This window comes from Neoarthrinium moseri, assembly GCF_022829205.1.
Source record: "Neoarthrinium moseri strain CBS 164.80 chromosome Unknown scaffold7_Wmoseri_CBS_16480, whole genome shotgun sequence".
NCBI classification, from domain to species: Eukaryota; Fungi; Ascomycota; class Sordariomycetes; order Amphisphaeriales; family Apiosporaceae; genus Neoarthrinium; species Neoarthrinium moseri.
Genome location: NW_026055121.1, coordinates 131,460 through 145,161, shown reverse-complemented (window position 1 = coordinate 145,161; position 13,702 = coordinate 131,460). Strand labels below are relative to the sequence as shown.

Here is a 13,702-nt window from a genome sequence, read left to right as displayed (position 1 = left end):
AGCGCGGAAAAGAGTTTTACCAAGAGACGTGGGAAGAGGGCCGGACGATCCCGCGTAAATATATTCAGGCGGACTCGGCGCAAGAGTGAATGGTTCTTGTGATGACCAATAGGAACACGCAATTTAGTCGTGAGCTTGGTTGCTCGTATCTAGGTCATTTCCTGACGCAACCATTCAGGTCCTTCATAAATACCAATGGCTACGTTAAGGCCAGAATCAGGCATCAACGCTCTCGATAGCCGTCAAAGCTCTTTTATTGTCAGTCTGATCAACTTCACCAAAATTTCCAGGGCAGACCCCCCTGAGGGTATGAGTTGAAACATCCCGTCCTTAGTTGCTCGTTTCTGGTAGACAACATAAACAGATGAGAACCATGACGGCGAAGACCATAAAGCATTAGCCAGGCTAAATAGGGGTGTAGACGTCAACCTCCTCTGCCCATGCAAGCTCCAGGGCCGTCCGTTCTCGAGGTTCGCGTTGCTTCCAATCGTTGCGAACACGGAGCAGCGACACAACTCTTGTCTGTATGTTCTGTGGACTGATGCTGGGCCACACCACCAGCTCCATGGTTCCAGTTGGGACAACCGGTCGCTGTGCTTTGACATAAAACAGCCTATCCATCTTTTTCAGATAGTACATCTCCTTATGTTGCAGCGCAACGGTTGTGGATGCCTGGCTGGTCAGCACGGCCTGGAAGCGGAATACCGCTGTCTCTAGCAGGGGTACAGCCTTTGGCCAACGCGTATTCGGTCCCTTGCACTTGATGCGGTCTATTTCCAGACACCTTGTCGCCATATAGGCAAACTTGGCGCAGTCTTCGAAGTCGGCTAGAAAGCCAACCCACGAGCTCTCTCTTCGGCACGGGATCTGGAAGCACTTCTGCAGATCGATTTCATGCGGCCAGGCTACTGTAAGTTGTTTGCTCTCGCGGCCTACCCCAATGCCCTGGAGTATTCCCAATATCTGGCGGATCAGCTGCATGATGTGTTGACCATGGTCATCAAGAAGAGTGAGGAGCGAATTTATTATGCTCTTCCCATCCTTCTTGAAGAAGTCAAAGACCCGTTCGTCGTTTCCAGCTCACTCCAGATACAACAATATTTTCTATCGACAGCTGCCATGGCAAATACGGGAAGCAGATCTGCTATCTTCACTCGAAGGGCGACCCGTCTGGACGAACCCGTACAGAAGCTGACTTAGAGACCCCAGGGATCTTCGAGGAACGCAACCGGATACTCATCCGCTGATGCAAGCTTGAGTTGCTTCAGTGTAAGCGCTTGCCATTTCCACCATGTCACTTTAGGCTGAACAAGCACAATATTTCCTGTCTGCATCGCGATTTGTCGCTCTTTTGGAACCCAGTATTGTGGACAAAGTCTCAAATTCTTCAGGGACCTACATAATTTCATGTACCATTCGTCTTCATTGCTAGAATATCTCGCATTTATAGAGACCGTGGCTCCAACCAGAATGTGATCTACGTGGATCGAAAGACTTGCATATATTATATCGTTCCGCACCGGACGGGCTCCAGTGGAAAAGAGTATTGTCCTCGGCGGCCGCAGGTAAATAATACCACCATCTAGAAGAACACTGAGCGTCAGAGGACTATCTATTTCCACGACCAGTTTTCCAGGGCCCCAAGTATCGATGATGTCTTCACTCTTGGCGAAAGGTCAAAATGCTGCGACTGATTAGTTTCCTGTGCTTCGCGAGGTTGTATCCATCTAAAAGCGGAGACTTGGCGCTGTAGCATGTTTGCCTGCACAAGGCAGATTGACAATGTTTGCCTCCACCACTCCATTTTCGGCGGAAGCTGACTCAACCTCAACAGGGCTACCTGTAGCAGCGGAGTATCAAGGGAAAAGGGCTGCAGAGGTCCTACATGGGTTTGGTTATAAGACAAAAACGCCAAGTAGCTGGGCGGCAAACGACTGGTAATGAAAAGCAGTATTCGCGTCAGTGGCCTTCCAAGGTGCCTTCTTCAAACCAGTACTCGGCTCGCTGGCAAGAAAAGGGTTGAATACCCTCGGAAAGAGCGTTGTGCCATTCCTAGATCTTCATGTTGAGTACCCGGTGTGTCCCAGGAGCTTGGTTTCGCACTTACTAGAGCAGATCTTTGGCCAATGTGAAGTATATCCACCTAGGAAAAGAAGGAAATCTGAACTTAGAGATGAATAGCACGGCTTTGATACTGTCACAAAATAACCACTGCGCTAGCAGTGCCAAAATGAAGATCCATGAAACTCCACTTGGCCTAGCGCCTAATTAGGTATATTTTGGTGCGACAGATATTTATGCGCACCTTTGACGTACATAGCTGCTCGATGAGATGCCCAGGTTGATGCATCAGTGGAAGCTTCGTCGCACACTTGTATACAGATCTGCGAGACTCCAAAGTACGCGAAGAAACGTTCCAAGAAATCCATCGGTTCACGATTCAAAGGCTTTGCCTTCGGATTTCAGCTTGTCGAAAATTGGGGCTGAGACGAGCGAAGTTCCCCAATTTAAAGCCCTGAATGGGCTTTTGGATTCAACTATAAGGTTTAAGCCCGATTGGTAACCTGACGCTCTTGGCTGTCTGGAGACCCAGGCGACTGTCCTGCAGCCTGCATGCACTGCGCGAGTGAGGCGCAACACCCAGAATCTTTCCCAATGATTTGAAATCGGCAGCTGAAGCATGACTGTTGGCTGGGCGGCAGGTCCTCGCTCAACGCCTCTAAGATAAGCCTAGAGCTTTCTAGCGAGTAATGGGTCTTAATTCTTATGTGCAGGAAGGCTGTGACTGTGGCGATGTCACCAGCTGCTGCAATGCTGACCCTGGCTGTGCGCCGACAGGGTCGCCACGGAACAGCTCATTCAAGTAAAGATAAAGCCGCCTTATCAAATCACCCAAGCTGTTATAAGAGCACGCTTGTTCGCAGGCACGGCGGCGCCATTGGGGGCTGCCAATGTGACCTGTCCCCATTTCCGACACCATGACTGACAATAACGACCTCAAAGCTTGCGATATTGGAGAGTGGCGCTCGGTCGTCACCCTTGTTGTCTTCATTCTTGCCAGTGTGTCTACCTAATACATTAGTGAAAGCAGCCGTTGAAAACGGCAACAGTGAGCTAACTGACACCAGATCTTGTTGTTCTATTCCCACTTTACATCCCGATCTACATATATCGCCCACTCTTATATGTCATCTATGACGTAGCTGAAAGGCTTCAAATCATGCCGTCGCGCCACTATCGACCAGAGAAAGGAGAAACCAGGACCTTCTTGCGCTTTGAGTTCCCCTTATCCGCAACCACAGTGCCTTTACTGGCCGTTTTGTTCTTACTTGTTATCGGCGCAATTAGTCGGCAAGAAATTTATGATGGAACGATCGGTGTTGATAATCTTTCGCCTATTGACATCGTCGCTTACGCGTTTACACTTGGGTACATTACCAACTCAGTTGATGCCTCAGGTTTCCTCAAATTCTTGGCTTTCAAGGCGATACGAAAATACGACAACGGTCATATGCTATTTCTCGTGGTTTATGTCGTCATTTTCCTGCTCGGCTGCTTCTTTGGGAATGATGCAGTCATTCAAATGGGTATGCTGGTCCTTATCTATATAACAACAGTATCGAGCAACGTTGTACATCCTCGAGCATGGATCCACACTCAGTTCGCGCTGGCCAACATCGCATCCGCTATCTTTGTTTCTTCTAACACAACCAATGTCGTCATTGCCCAAGCATTCAATATCAGTTTTATTGAATATACGGCTAACATGGTCGTCCCGGTTCTTGTCACGGTTTTGCTCCTTTTCCCTTTTTTGATGTACGTGGTATTTAATGAAGAGAAATTTATTCCCTCTCGTCTGGAAATCCATGAACTGAGCGAAGAAGTAAAAGCACAGAAGCCGGTCAATCCCAACATCCCATATGCACAAGGTCGCGTAGGGGTCAATGCTCACTATGATAATGAGCAAAGCCGTAAGGCTAACTTAGAAGGGATATTGAACCCCTTCTTGGACAAAGGTACATCTGTGCTTGCCGTCACGTTGGCATTCGGCTCCCTTGTTGTTCTTCTTGCGCTTAGCGCCGCGAATATTAACATCCCTGTTTTCTGGGTGACCCTCCCTGCTTCATTCATTATGTTCTGCTGGAACCTTGGGTTTGGATGGTTACACCGGCACGAAACACAACAGATCGCACGGAGACTAGAGATGGCTGCCTCAAACGACCTAAGCAGTCATTTATCTTCCGAATGCAGGTCGCTTGAATCATCTTTTGACTGCATGATTTCTCAAGGAGGGCTGTTTCACAGTTATAATTCAAAAACGACACCAGACATTGACCCGGTTATAAGGGCTCAGAATGGTACCGGGGAGAAGACAATCTCGGAGCCAGGGTCTGCAATTGGAATCAGCATTCCACTTCGACCACCGATGAGCCAAGAAACCCCTAAAATCGAACCCTCCATTGACCTCAACGATGGTAATCTCGAAGACCCTGAATCTATTATATATGATCAAGATATTGGAGAACGGAGTTCACATTCTCAACCACAAGCACCATGCCATTCCCAAGAAAGTCTCCAAAAAGTTGAACTTCAGTCTATATCTTCTACACGCTCAAATGGGAGCACCGAAGCAACCTGCAGAGAGGAGACAACAAAGCAGGCTATGGAAGTGAAATATGGGTTTAATCTCCGCGGTGGCGAGATTTCAAGAGCAACAGCCTGGTCGTTACTTCTATTAGCCAGATCCTGGACTAGGTATAGTCTTCCGACCTTTGTTTACATCATGTCACGTCTGCCTTTTTCCCTCATTCCTTTCGCGTTGCCCACGTTCATTTTGGTCCAGTCGCTTGTCTCAACAGGCTGGATTGCAGTTTTTGCACAAGCCTGGAGCGGATGGGTAGACAAAACAGGGACAGTTGGCGCCTTAGCTGGGATGGGGTTTGTTTCTGTTGTTCTCTGCAACGTGAGTTAAATCCAGTTCGCTCTCATTCTAAGTAGAGAAAGTGTCTTAGTCTCCTCCCTGGCCACTGACTGTTCGGTTTCTCCAGTTCTCAGGGACTAATATTGGCGCTGTCGTTCTACTCACTCGAATCATCCAGCAATGGGAAGCTGTACATTTGAACAATGGCACTGCAATTTCTGAAAGGACGTTCTGGGCAGCTATATACGCTATGGCAATCGGTGTCAACTATGGACCGTTCTCTTTAACGTTCAGCGCATCACTGGCAGGTATCGGCTGGCGCGAGGATTTAGCAAGGCAAAAAGTGTCGATAAAATCATTGGACTTCGCACGCGTTAACCTGCCTTTGATTGCCTTCTCTATGGTTATTAGCTGCACAGTGTTAGTGGGCGAAGTGTATATTATACGAGGAACAACGGCGTACAATATAAGCATATAATATGTTACGGGCTGGCTAGTGCAGGTGGTGGTTGTGGTGGGGGACGAGGGGTGATCCACCCCACCTGTAAATAGCAAACGCCACAGCTGTGGAGAGAGCTCTTCTTTCTTTTCTCTCCCAGCTCTAGATTTTTTGCAATACTACAGGATTTGCAGCACAGCCTCGATCTCACCTGTGGTGCCGTGACACTTAAACATTAAGTGGCTTAAGTGGGGGTTATAGTGCCCCGTTTCAGATCTTGCCCACCCCCTGCCTTCTGGTCTCGAATGATTCCTCATCGCAGCCCGCACCGAGACAGCTGACAGGGTTGCACTCCTTATACCGGGACAATCCTTCAGGAACAACTCAAGACTAACACGCTAGCACCCAGCTGAAAAGTGCAATACCAGGGGGAATGATGACAGGGATATCATACTCTGCCCCAGTTTGATCCCGAGTTTGGGTGCGAAGTGCATACTGGTGAGACAGAATCTTTGGAATCATTCTCATGATAGTTGACCTACTCAGTTTGCGGCACAAAGCTGAAGGGTCTCAAATAGTAGTAGGGCTTGGTTGGAGGGGTTACTTATAAAATGCGTCGACTGCCGCATTGAATACGTGCAATTAATATAATAGAAGGTCACCACTAGCTTCGTTCGTTCCAGGGGCCACTCGCTGCATCATACTACAGCAGGGCTGTATCATTCCTGTCATTTATTTCACAGCCCGGAGCTCTAACGAAGACCGAATAATTATCATTATGTATTCAACTAAACGGCTTGCCTCTAGTCTCCTATTGGCATTCATACTCTCTGCTGGCCCGGCAGCCGGTCTCCCTCGCGGCGAGGAGAGCAAGAGTATAGCCCAACAGAAGAGCAACAGCAGCCAGAGCCCAGCCAATGCACTATACTTCCTGACCAACGAAGCCCAGAACGCCGTGGCAGCCCTGAAGATCAACTCCGATGGGACGCTCTCAGCAGGAAGCTGTACAGATACAGGTGGTGCGGGTAGCAATGGCATCGACGGCTCAACGGGCCAGCCTGCTGTGCCAGATGCCCTTTTCAGCCAGTCCGCGCTGACAGTAGCGGGAAATGTAAGTCGAAGAGTGAGATGGGCAATGCTCAGTGGCCGAGGCTGACCCGCCCAACAACAGCACCTCTTCGCCGTGAATGCCGGGTCCAACACGGTCAGCATGTTTGCCATCTCGCGCTCCGACCCGACGTCCCTGAAACCCATGGGCCGGCCGGCCGCCCTGCCCGGCGACTTCCCCGTCACGGTGGCGGCGTCCGCCAAACACGGTATGGTCTGCGCCGGGACCACGGGGGCGCTCGCCGGCGTGTCGTGCGCGCGGTTCTCGGCCAAGGGCGGCATCGGGGAGTTCGACGCGCTCCGGGGCTTTGACCTGGGCCAGAGCAACCCGCCCGTGGGTCCGACCAACACTGTCTCCCAAGTATTCTTCAACGACGTGCAGGACACCCTCTTTGCGACGGTCAAGGGCGACCCAGCCAAGAACAACACCGGCTTTCTGGCGAGCTTTCCGGTCCTGCGGCAGAACGGCGGTACTTGCGGCGTCTCGGTCTCCGCCCAAGGGTCGATGGCCAGCCCGTCCGGGACGGCGGTCCTATTTGGCGCGAGACCCCTGCCCGACACTGGCGACGGCAGCGCTGGAAACAGCAGCCGCATCTTTGCAACGGATGCGTCGTTCGGCGCGGCTGTCCTGGGAGCTGGTTCACAGGGGCAAGCCACTGTGCTGGGCAAGGGAACCCTAGCGGACCAGAAAGCCACTTGCTGGGCGACTCTGAACGACGTTACAGGGACGGCGTTCGTGACCGACGTGGGCATCAACCGTCTAGTAGAGATGAGTGTAGAGAACGCCAGCGTCCTCGGGGAAGTTGATCTCTCCGCCACTGGTGACCCAGGGCTGATTGATCTGACGTCGTCGGGTAGTTTTGTGTATGCCCTTTCGCCCGGCAACGGGACGACTAGTGCTGCTATTTCGGTTGTGGATGTCAAAGGCGGTGCAGAGGAAGCGAAACTTGTTCAGCATTTTCAACTGACAGGCGTTGCGGGCAAGAATTCCCAGGGCATAGCCGTATTCCATAGTTGAGGCTACGACATTTGTCGGCATCACCACATCAAGTAACCCCTTATGTCGGAAGTAGGATATCACAAGCGACGTAGGCCCAATATACCTATGTAATAAATGCATTCTACAACTGAGAATATAGCTACGACGGGCTAAATTGCCTCGACAAAGGCTCCACCTATCTTAGGCTCTGGATGCAACCCCTGAAACGAGTGGCACTGCTTAAGGGGAACATGCATGCTCAAGCGAGTTAGCAAACGATTCAAGGATCACAAGTCGAGTGCACATCGGAGTGAAGATATTTCATTTCATTCAGTTCCATCTCACCCACCACACCTAGCGTCTTTCAGACGCTTGCGAGAGTCATCGTTGCTCGTCGCATTCCCTCGACAATGCTACAGAACCACTAACAAACCGTGATGCCCCGCGCGATATATTGCACTAATACCAAGGCCGCGGCTTGAGCCTGCGGAAGTTGTGGCGATACTCATCCGGCAGTAGTAGCCATGATCGATCCATGCTTCGGCCACGTGTACGTGTGCTCATGAGGGTCTCAACCACAAAGGTATTGGAAACCCAACGCCACAATCATGCCGTTCTCGAAATGCTATGAGGTTGTTTTGGCCAGGAATTGATGTGAAGAACGGACGCAAGAGCCTGCTGAAAAGGAGAACGAATGAGGATCTAGGATAAGCCTAGGAGCTTATTCTTCCTCGGAGTCACTTTCCTCCTCGCTCGAGTTACCTGCACGCTGCTCATCCTCCTCGGGTACGGGTTCTTGACTTCCGCTACCCTGGCGCTGGAACTGAGCCTTAAGTTCTCGCAACTTTTCAATGTTGCGTTCCTGTTCATGTTTGTTCATGGGCTTGTTCTTCTTCGGCTTGGCAATTCCGGATGATTTCGAAGTGTGCTCCGTTGGCTCGGTACGATTGCTGTACTCGGGTCGCCTCGCCACGCCCTCGTAGATGTTGGGGTAGGCTCTGTTGATCAACTCAAACAGCTTGAGCAACGCATCTTGCGAGAGCACTTCGATATCGAGCTCGAGCTGACCGTCGTCATCTTCCTTTTGGTGTGTGTCCTTCTTGATAATGTCCACGGCCTTGTCGAGTGTGGGCCCATCGAGCTCAGAGATACCATCGGTGATGACGGTTTTCTCTAGCTGGCCAATCGTCTTCTTCTTACTCGAGGACTTCTTATTAGTCGCCGGTCGATTCTTACTCGACGGTGCAGCAGCACCACTGGCCCCCTTCTTACTGCTGGCCCCTCCCGTGGATGTTGAAGGCTTGGACTTTGCCTTTGCTGAGGCCTTCTTGGAGGGCTTGGCTTTCTTGGTGGTACCAGCTTTGCACTTCTCGTCGACCAGTTTCAGCTGCAGCATATTCACAACATTCTGCTGTATCTCAACCATGGTTTTATCCGGACTCTTAGCCCCAAAGATCATGTTGTTGAGCTTCTCTTGCTCCTCGGTGAGCCTAGATGTCACGTTGCGGATGGACTCCGAGTTGGCGTCGGCTTCAGCATCGGTTTCCACATCAGACTCCTGGTCACTAGCCTCGGGACTGTGTACTGAAGTTGTTACTGATCGTGCCTGTGGAGGATAGTTGCGCGCCATCCATGTCTCCTTATCGGCAAGCTTCTCCTTGAAGACGTTCTCGAGATCCCGAGCCTGTGCGGTGACCGCTCCTTCACCGTTGAAGAGTTCAGAGTTGAGGACGATCTGCTTCACGTCCTTCTCGATCTCCTTGCCGTTGCGATACTCTCCGCTGTCGAGTTTGTCGGTGATAGTCTTCAAGTCCATAGGCTTCTTGACAACGCTAAAATAAGTTGGGATGTTGAGTGCCACAGGGTCGACAGGTTCCATAAACCACTGATTCTGTGCCCAGTATTTTGGTTTCTTTATCTCGGTCAGGATCTCAGCGTAGAATTTCATCTCCGGCTCCAGCTTCTTCTTGCGAGCGTTTTGCGAGTAGTCCGGGTCACGGTTCGGCGGGGCCTTGATGGGACGCTTGGGCCTATTGCCATCGTCACGTGTGGAGTCGCGCCGAATCTGCGGTACTCCGTTTGGCGGAAGCGCAAATGCGGGTGCTGACGAGGTCACGGGAGTAGACGTGACCGAGGCGGCCGCAACAACTTCAGGCTTCGGTTTCGGACTCGAAGCGGTTACGCGTGGTTGCGACTCGGAAGGGCGCCGGGGGTGGGTAGCAGCCCGGGGCTCAGTATGACGAGTCGGCTGCGCCTTGCCCTTCTCAAGCTTGGCTGGCTCCTGCAATTTGGAGATCTCGCTCAGCTTGCCCAAGAGATCGCTTCGTACACGAGACGCTGCTACAGTAACCACATTTTCAGGGCCATTGAACTTCATCGAGTTGTTGTAGAGTAGCTCCAGATCAGCCTTGAACTCGCCAAAGGTTGTGTACTTTCCGTCGCGGAACTTTGCTTCGAACAAGGACAAGTCAACGGGGTTGATAATGACCGCCTTATAGTTCTCCCAAATAGCCGGCCACAATTTTTCAACCGAGGCACGGAAATTCATACCGTTCTTTGTCTTCTTCACCCGCGCCAGCTCTTTTCGGACTTCCCTGCTCTGGAAAGAATTGACGACTTGATCATCCGGTACATCATCGGCGTGCTCATTTACCGAGCCTGCTGGTGCTGGTGAGAGTCCCGAAGCGACGCCGATACTATCCCCCGCCTTTTCAGCTTGTGCCTCTGATTTTGCATCATCCTCCGACTCCAGCTTTGTTCTCTTCGCCGATGGCTCTTCTGTCGCATCGTCGTCGCGCTCTCTAGACACCTTAGTCGGGGAGGCTGCACGGTCTGACATGGGAACATCCGGCTGCGACTCGACAGGAGGCGACTGACCATCGAGCTTTGAAGAGATGTCGGCTGGCTGGCTCAGCTCCTGCGGCGAAGCGACGACAGCGCTGTCGCCAAGTGCAGATGTGTCTTGTGTGCTCTCGGCGTGCTCTGCGCTGGACGACACATCGGGCCTGTCAGTGGATGTGTCAATCTCCATAGATTCGTCGACTGCCGGGGGTTTTGGCGTGACTGATTTCGGTGGGCTTGCTGGTGCCTGCACCTCACTCGCATCTTTCGCTTGTTCCGACTTTTGCTCTACGTTTGACTCGGGTTCCTTGACTCCGTTGACGTCGGCCATCTCGGTGTCCTCCGTGGCAGGCTTCGGCGGCGGCGACTGTGCGGAAAGAGCGCCATTTGCCGCAAACGCTTGCTGATTCAACGCAGGATCGGGCGACGGCGACTTTCCGTTGGTGATGGGAGCATCATCTGACATGTTGTGCCTGAAGCGAGTTGCGTTTAGCCAACCGACAGGCAGATGCAAGATAGAGAGCAAGGCTACTCACCCGTTGACCGTCTCTGCGGCAGGTTCATCGACAGCCATCTTGTCCTTCTCAGGCGCGACACCGCCGACCTTCAGGTCTGCAGGTGTACTCTGCGGCTGCTCCGTTGCCATTACTGCCATTCACTCGACCTATAGGCGAGAAAGTGCACCGAGGCTACTGCTTAGACGCAAGCAAGGCGGCTCGACATGCAGGGTGTGCCTGTGGCTATTGGACGGCGTTAGTATTTCTGGTCTTCTTTTGACATGCAGATGAAATGCAACAACATATAAAGATGCGAGTCAAATGCAGAGGAAGGCGACGCGCTTGCGCAATGTCGATCCAGTGGTCGCTGGGGACAGGCGACCAGGATCCAAGAAAAAAAGCGACGCCGAGATGTACTGACTACTGTGACGCTGATGTGAGCGACGGCGACGATGATGGCGACAAGGACGAGGTCGAAATGGATGCTGCCGTGGAATTGCGCTCCTGCCAGCCTTGCGGAAATGCGACAGTCTGGTCGGTGGTTGGCCAATGGGAGGGAGGCTGGGGGGGGAAAGCTCGAGCTCTGGAGCTTCGGGTCGCAAGGGGACGTGTCTCGGTGCAGAAAGCGCGAGACAAGAGCCAACCTATTTATTTGACTGGTCGACATCCCGCCCGGCTTAAAATCTGCACCATGCTCTTATCGCGAAATTAAGAGCTAGGGTCGAGACTGGGGAAGAGCTGGTCGGTGCGCGATCGACGACATGGGCGGTGGTCTGGCGGCGTGCTGGCGAATGGGAGCACTCCTCCCAAGATTGCGGTCGGCAGACGGGCTGGCGTGGGTCCTCAGGACGGGGCTGGACTGCCGGTGTTGGCCTCCAAGCTTGCGCCGCCGCCGGCTGGGGCTAGGACAGCTCCAGGCCGCTGTTTGCGCTTGCTGGGGAGCATCGAGGACGAACGCGACGCTTCCTTCCTTCCTCTGCACACATGGGCGGAGGGCGCAGGGCGCAGGGCGCATGCGACGACGAGTTGGGGGGAGTATGGCGATACTGCGCGCGAGTGCACGCCTCGCCCGGATGTAGGATCGGGGAAGTGCAGACGAGAGGAAAACAGAATGCGACACAAGAAAAGTATGTATATTTACCTTTTCGAGGTCGTGAAACCCGGCGCGACCAAGTGCAGCGCGTGGAGTACTCAGCAGATGCGCAAGAGAAGAGAAAAGCGTGGTGACGATGCGCGTTTGCAGAAATGCGATTGGGACACCAGGATGCAGGTGTTGATGCGCGTGCTTGGCGCAGTGAAGCGGATCCGACCAAACAAGAAGTAGTAGGTGTGGTGATGATGATGATGGTGCTGGTTTGGGGGGTGATGCGCGACCGGTGGCAGCAGGTGTCACGATGGTGTTTAACGGGGCGAGTGCGCGCAGTGATGGGTGAACAAAATGCCTGTTTGGGCGAAGGATGGCGGGAATTAATCTCGAAAAGGACAGATGCACGGCGGTGGCTGTGCTTGCGCGGGCTTGAGAGACGACTGGAATTAAAAATGGGCTCCCAAGTCGAGTCGCAGAAAAAAAGAAAAAAAGAATAAGGGCCTGGACTGGGGGGGAAAGGTACCTAGGTACTTGTGTGTGTGTGGCCAGTCCAGGAGAAAAGTTTTGTTTCTGGCCGAGATTTGCGGGCGGTCGGTGATGTCGGGGTTTTTGGGAGGAGGGGAGGGGGTGGTTGGTGGGAGAGGTTTTGGGGAGGGAGAGACAAAATGACGAGGCGAAGGAATAAAAAAAGTCAGGAAGAGAGCGCAAGGTCTCGATTGAAAATCGGGCGGAACAGACGTCGCGACTTCTTATTTGTAAAAAAGCGCGCCAGACCGCGCCGGGCAAATCAGAGCCCCAGAGCCCCTTCACCTCAGAGCCTTTTTTTCTGGCGACAAGGATGACCTCGACGCCACCGTTGTGAGTGGTTGCAACCCAGGGCTCAATGGCCAATGGGATCGCTCAAAGACGCCTGGCGGCGGGGCGCTTTGAGACAAGGGTGGGTGTGGGAAGGCCGACAGGGATCACCCGACGGCGCGGATGGGGGACACGCACCAGTGGTCCAGTGCTGCACCACACACACAGACACACACACACACATACACACCTGGACGCAACACAGGCAGGCTGGTAGTTAGGCAAGGCAGGCAGAGACGACTGCACGACACGGACGGGCTGGGCTGGAGAGAGTGAGGGAGACTGGCCCGATTGGGACTGGCGCCACGAAGCTCGACTTTTGGTAGGCTGGCAGGGCAGCATCACAAATAATATAGTGCTCTCTTAGTCTTTCTATGCCTCGTGCCATCCATCCATCTATCTATTCAAGTCTGGCCGCGTCGCATGCGTGTTTGCTGTGTGCCATGCCATCCCAGGCCAGGCCAGGCTGCAGCCTACAAACCTGCGCCAGCCGGAGGACGGTGGTGTAGCTCGAGATGTCGCTTTCCTCGTGTCCTCACCCTCGCTATTGCAGGACAGCGGGTGCACCAGCCAAGTCGAATCCCAGCCGCGTCTTTTCACAGCAACAAGCCAAGCGAAGGCAAGGCAAGGCACGGCCAGCCATTGACCCTCGCGTGGCTCATCCAGGGGGGGTAAAGAAAACCACAGCCACGGCAACGTGCTTGAAAAGACGACGCGAAATAGACTTCACCGCGACAACACTGTTCTCTTCCAAGTGGTGAGGCTCAGGGAGGCGCACATGTGTTTCTGGCGAGCGCGTGGTCTGTGAACATGTGAGGTTGGTAAATGACGTCTTTGAATGCGACTGGTTGAATCGTGAGCATGGAGTCAAAGTTATCGCGTTCCAGGATGTGAATGTCGGAAGCCTAGCCTGGACTGGATGGCGTGTGTGTACCTAGGTAGCTCATGACTAGGCATTTCTCAGCTCCAGCTGCCA

The 13,702-nt window shown here is 52.9% G+C and overlaps 4 protein-coding genes across 4 annotated transcripts; 2 read left to right on the top strand and 2 right to left on the bottom strand.

Moving 5' to 3' along the window:
- Positions 1-405: 405 nt before the first annotated feature.
- Positions 406-981, bottom strand: JN550_002987 (uncharacterized protein; the record flags this gene model as incomplete). The annotated part of the gene is made up of 1 exon (XM_049314342.1): positions 406-981. One exon carries the CDS (start codon positions 979-981, stop codon positions 406-408), a length of 576 nt encoding a protein of 191 aa, XP_049174822.1.
- Positions 982-6,138: 5,157 nt separating this feature from the next.
- Positions 6,139-7,485, top strand: JN550_002986 (uncharacterized protein; the record flags this gene model as incomplete). The annotated part of the gene is made up of 2 exons (XM_049314341.1): positions 6,139-6,471; positions 6,532-7,485. The coding sequence occupies 2 exons, from the start codon at positions 6,139-6,141 to the stop codon at positions 7,483-7,485; spliced, it is 1,287 nt and encodes a 428-aa protein (XP_049174821.1).
- Positions 7,486-8,167: 682 nt separating this feature from the next.
- On the bottom strand, positions 8,168-10,933 carry JN550_002985 (uncharacterized protein; the record flags this gene model as incomplete). Its single annotated transcript, XM_049314337.1, has 2 exons — positions 8,168-10,760; positions 10,824-10,933. The coding sequence occupies 2 exons, from the start codon at positions 10,931-10,933 to the stop codon at positions 8,168-8,170; spliced, it is 2,703 nt and encodes a 900-aa protein (XP_049174820.1).
- A 200-nt stretch (positions 10,934-11,133) lies between these two features.
- Positions 11,134-11,690, top strand: JN550_002984 (uncharacterized protein; the record flags this gene model as incomplete). The annotated part of the gene is made up of 2 exons (XM_049314336.1): positions 11,134-11,318; positions 11,504-11,690. The coding sequence occupies 2 exons, from the start codon at positions 11,134-11,136 to the stop codon at positions 11,688-11,690; spliced, it is 372 nt and encodes a 123-aa protein (XP_049174819.1).
- Positions 11,691-13,702: the final 2,012 nt, after the last annotated feature.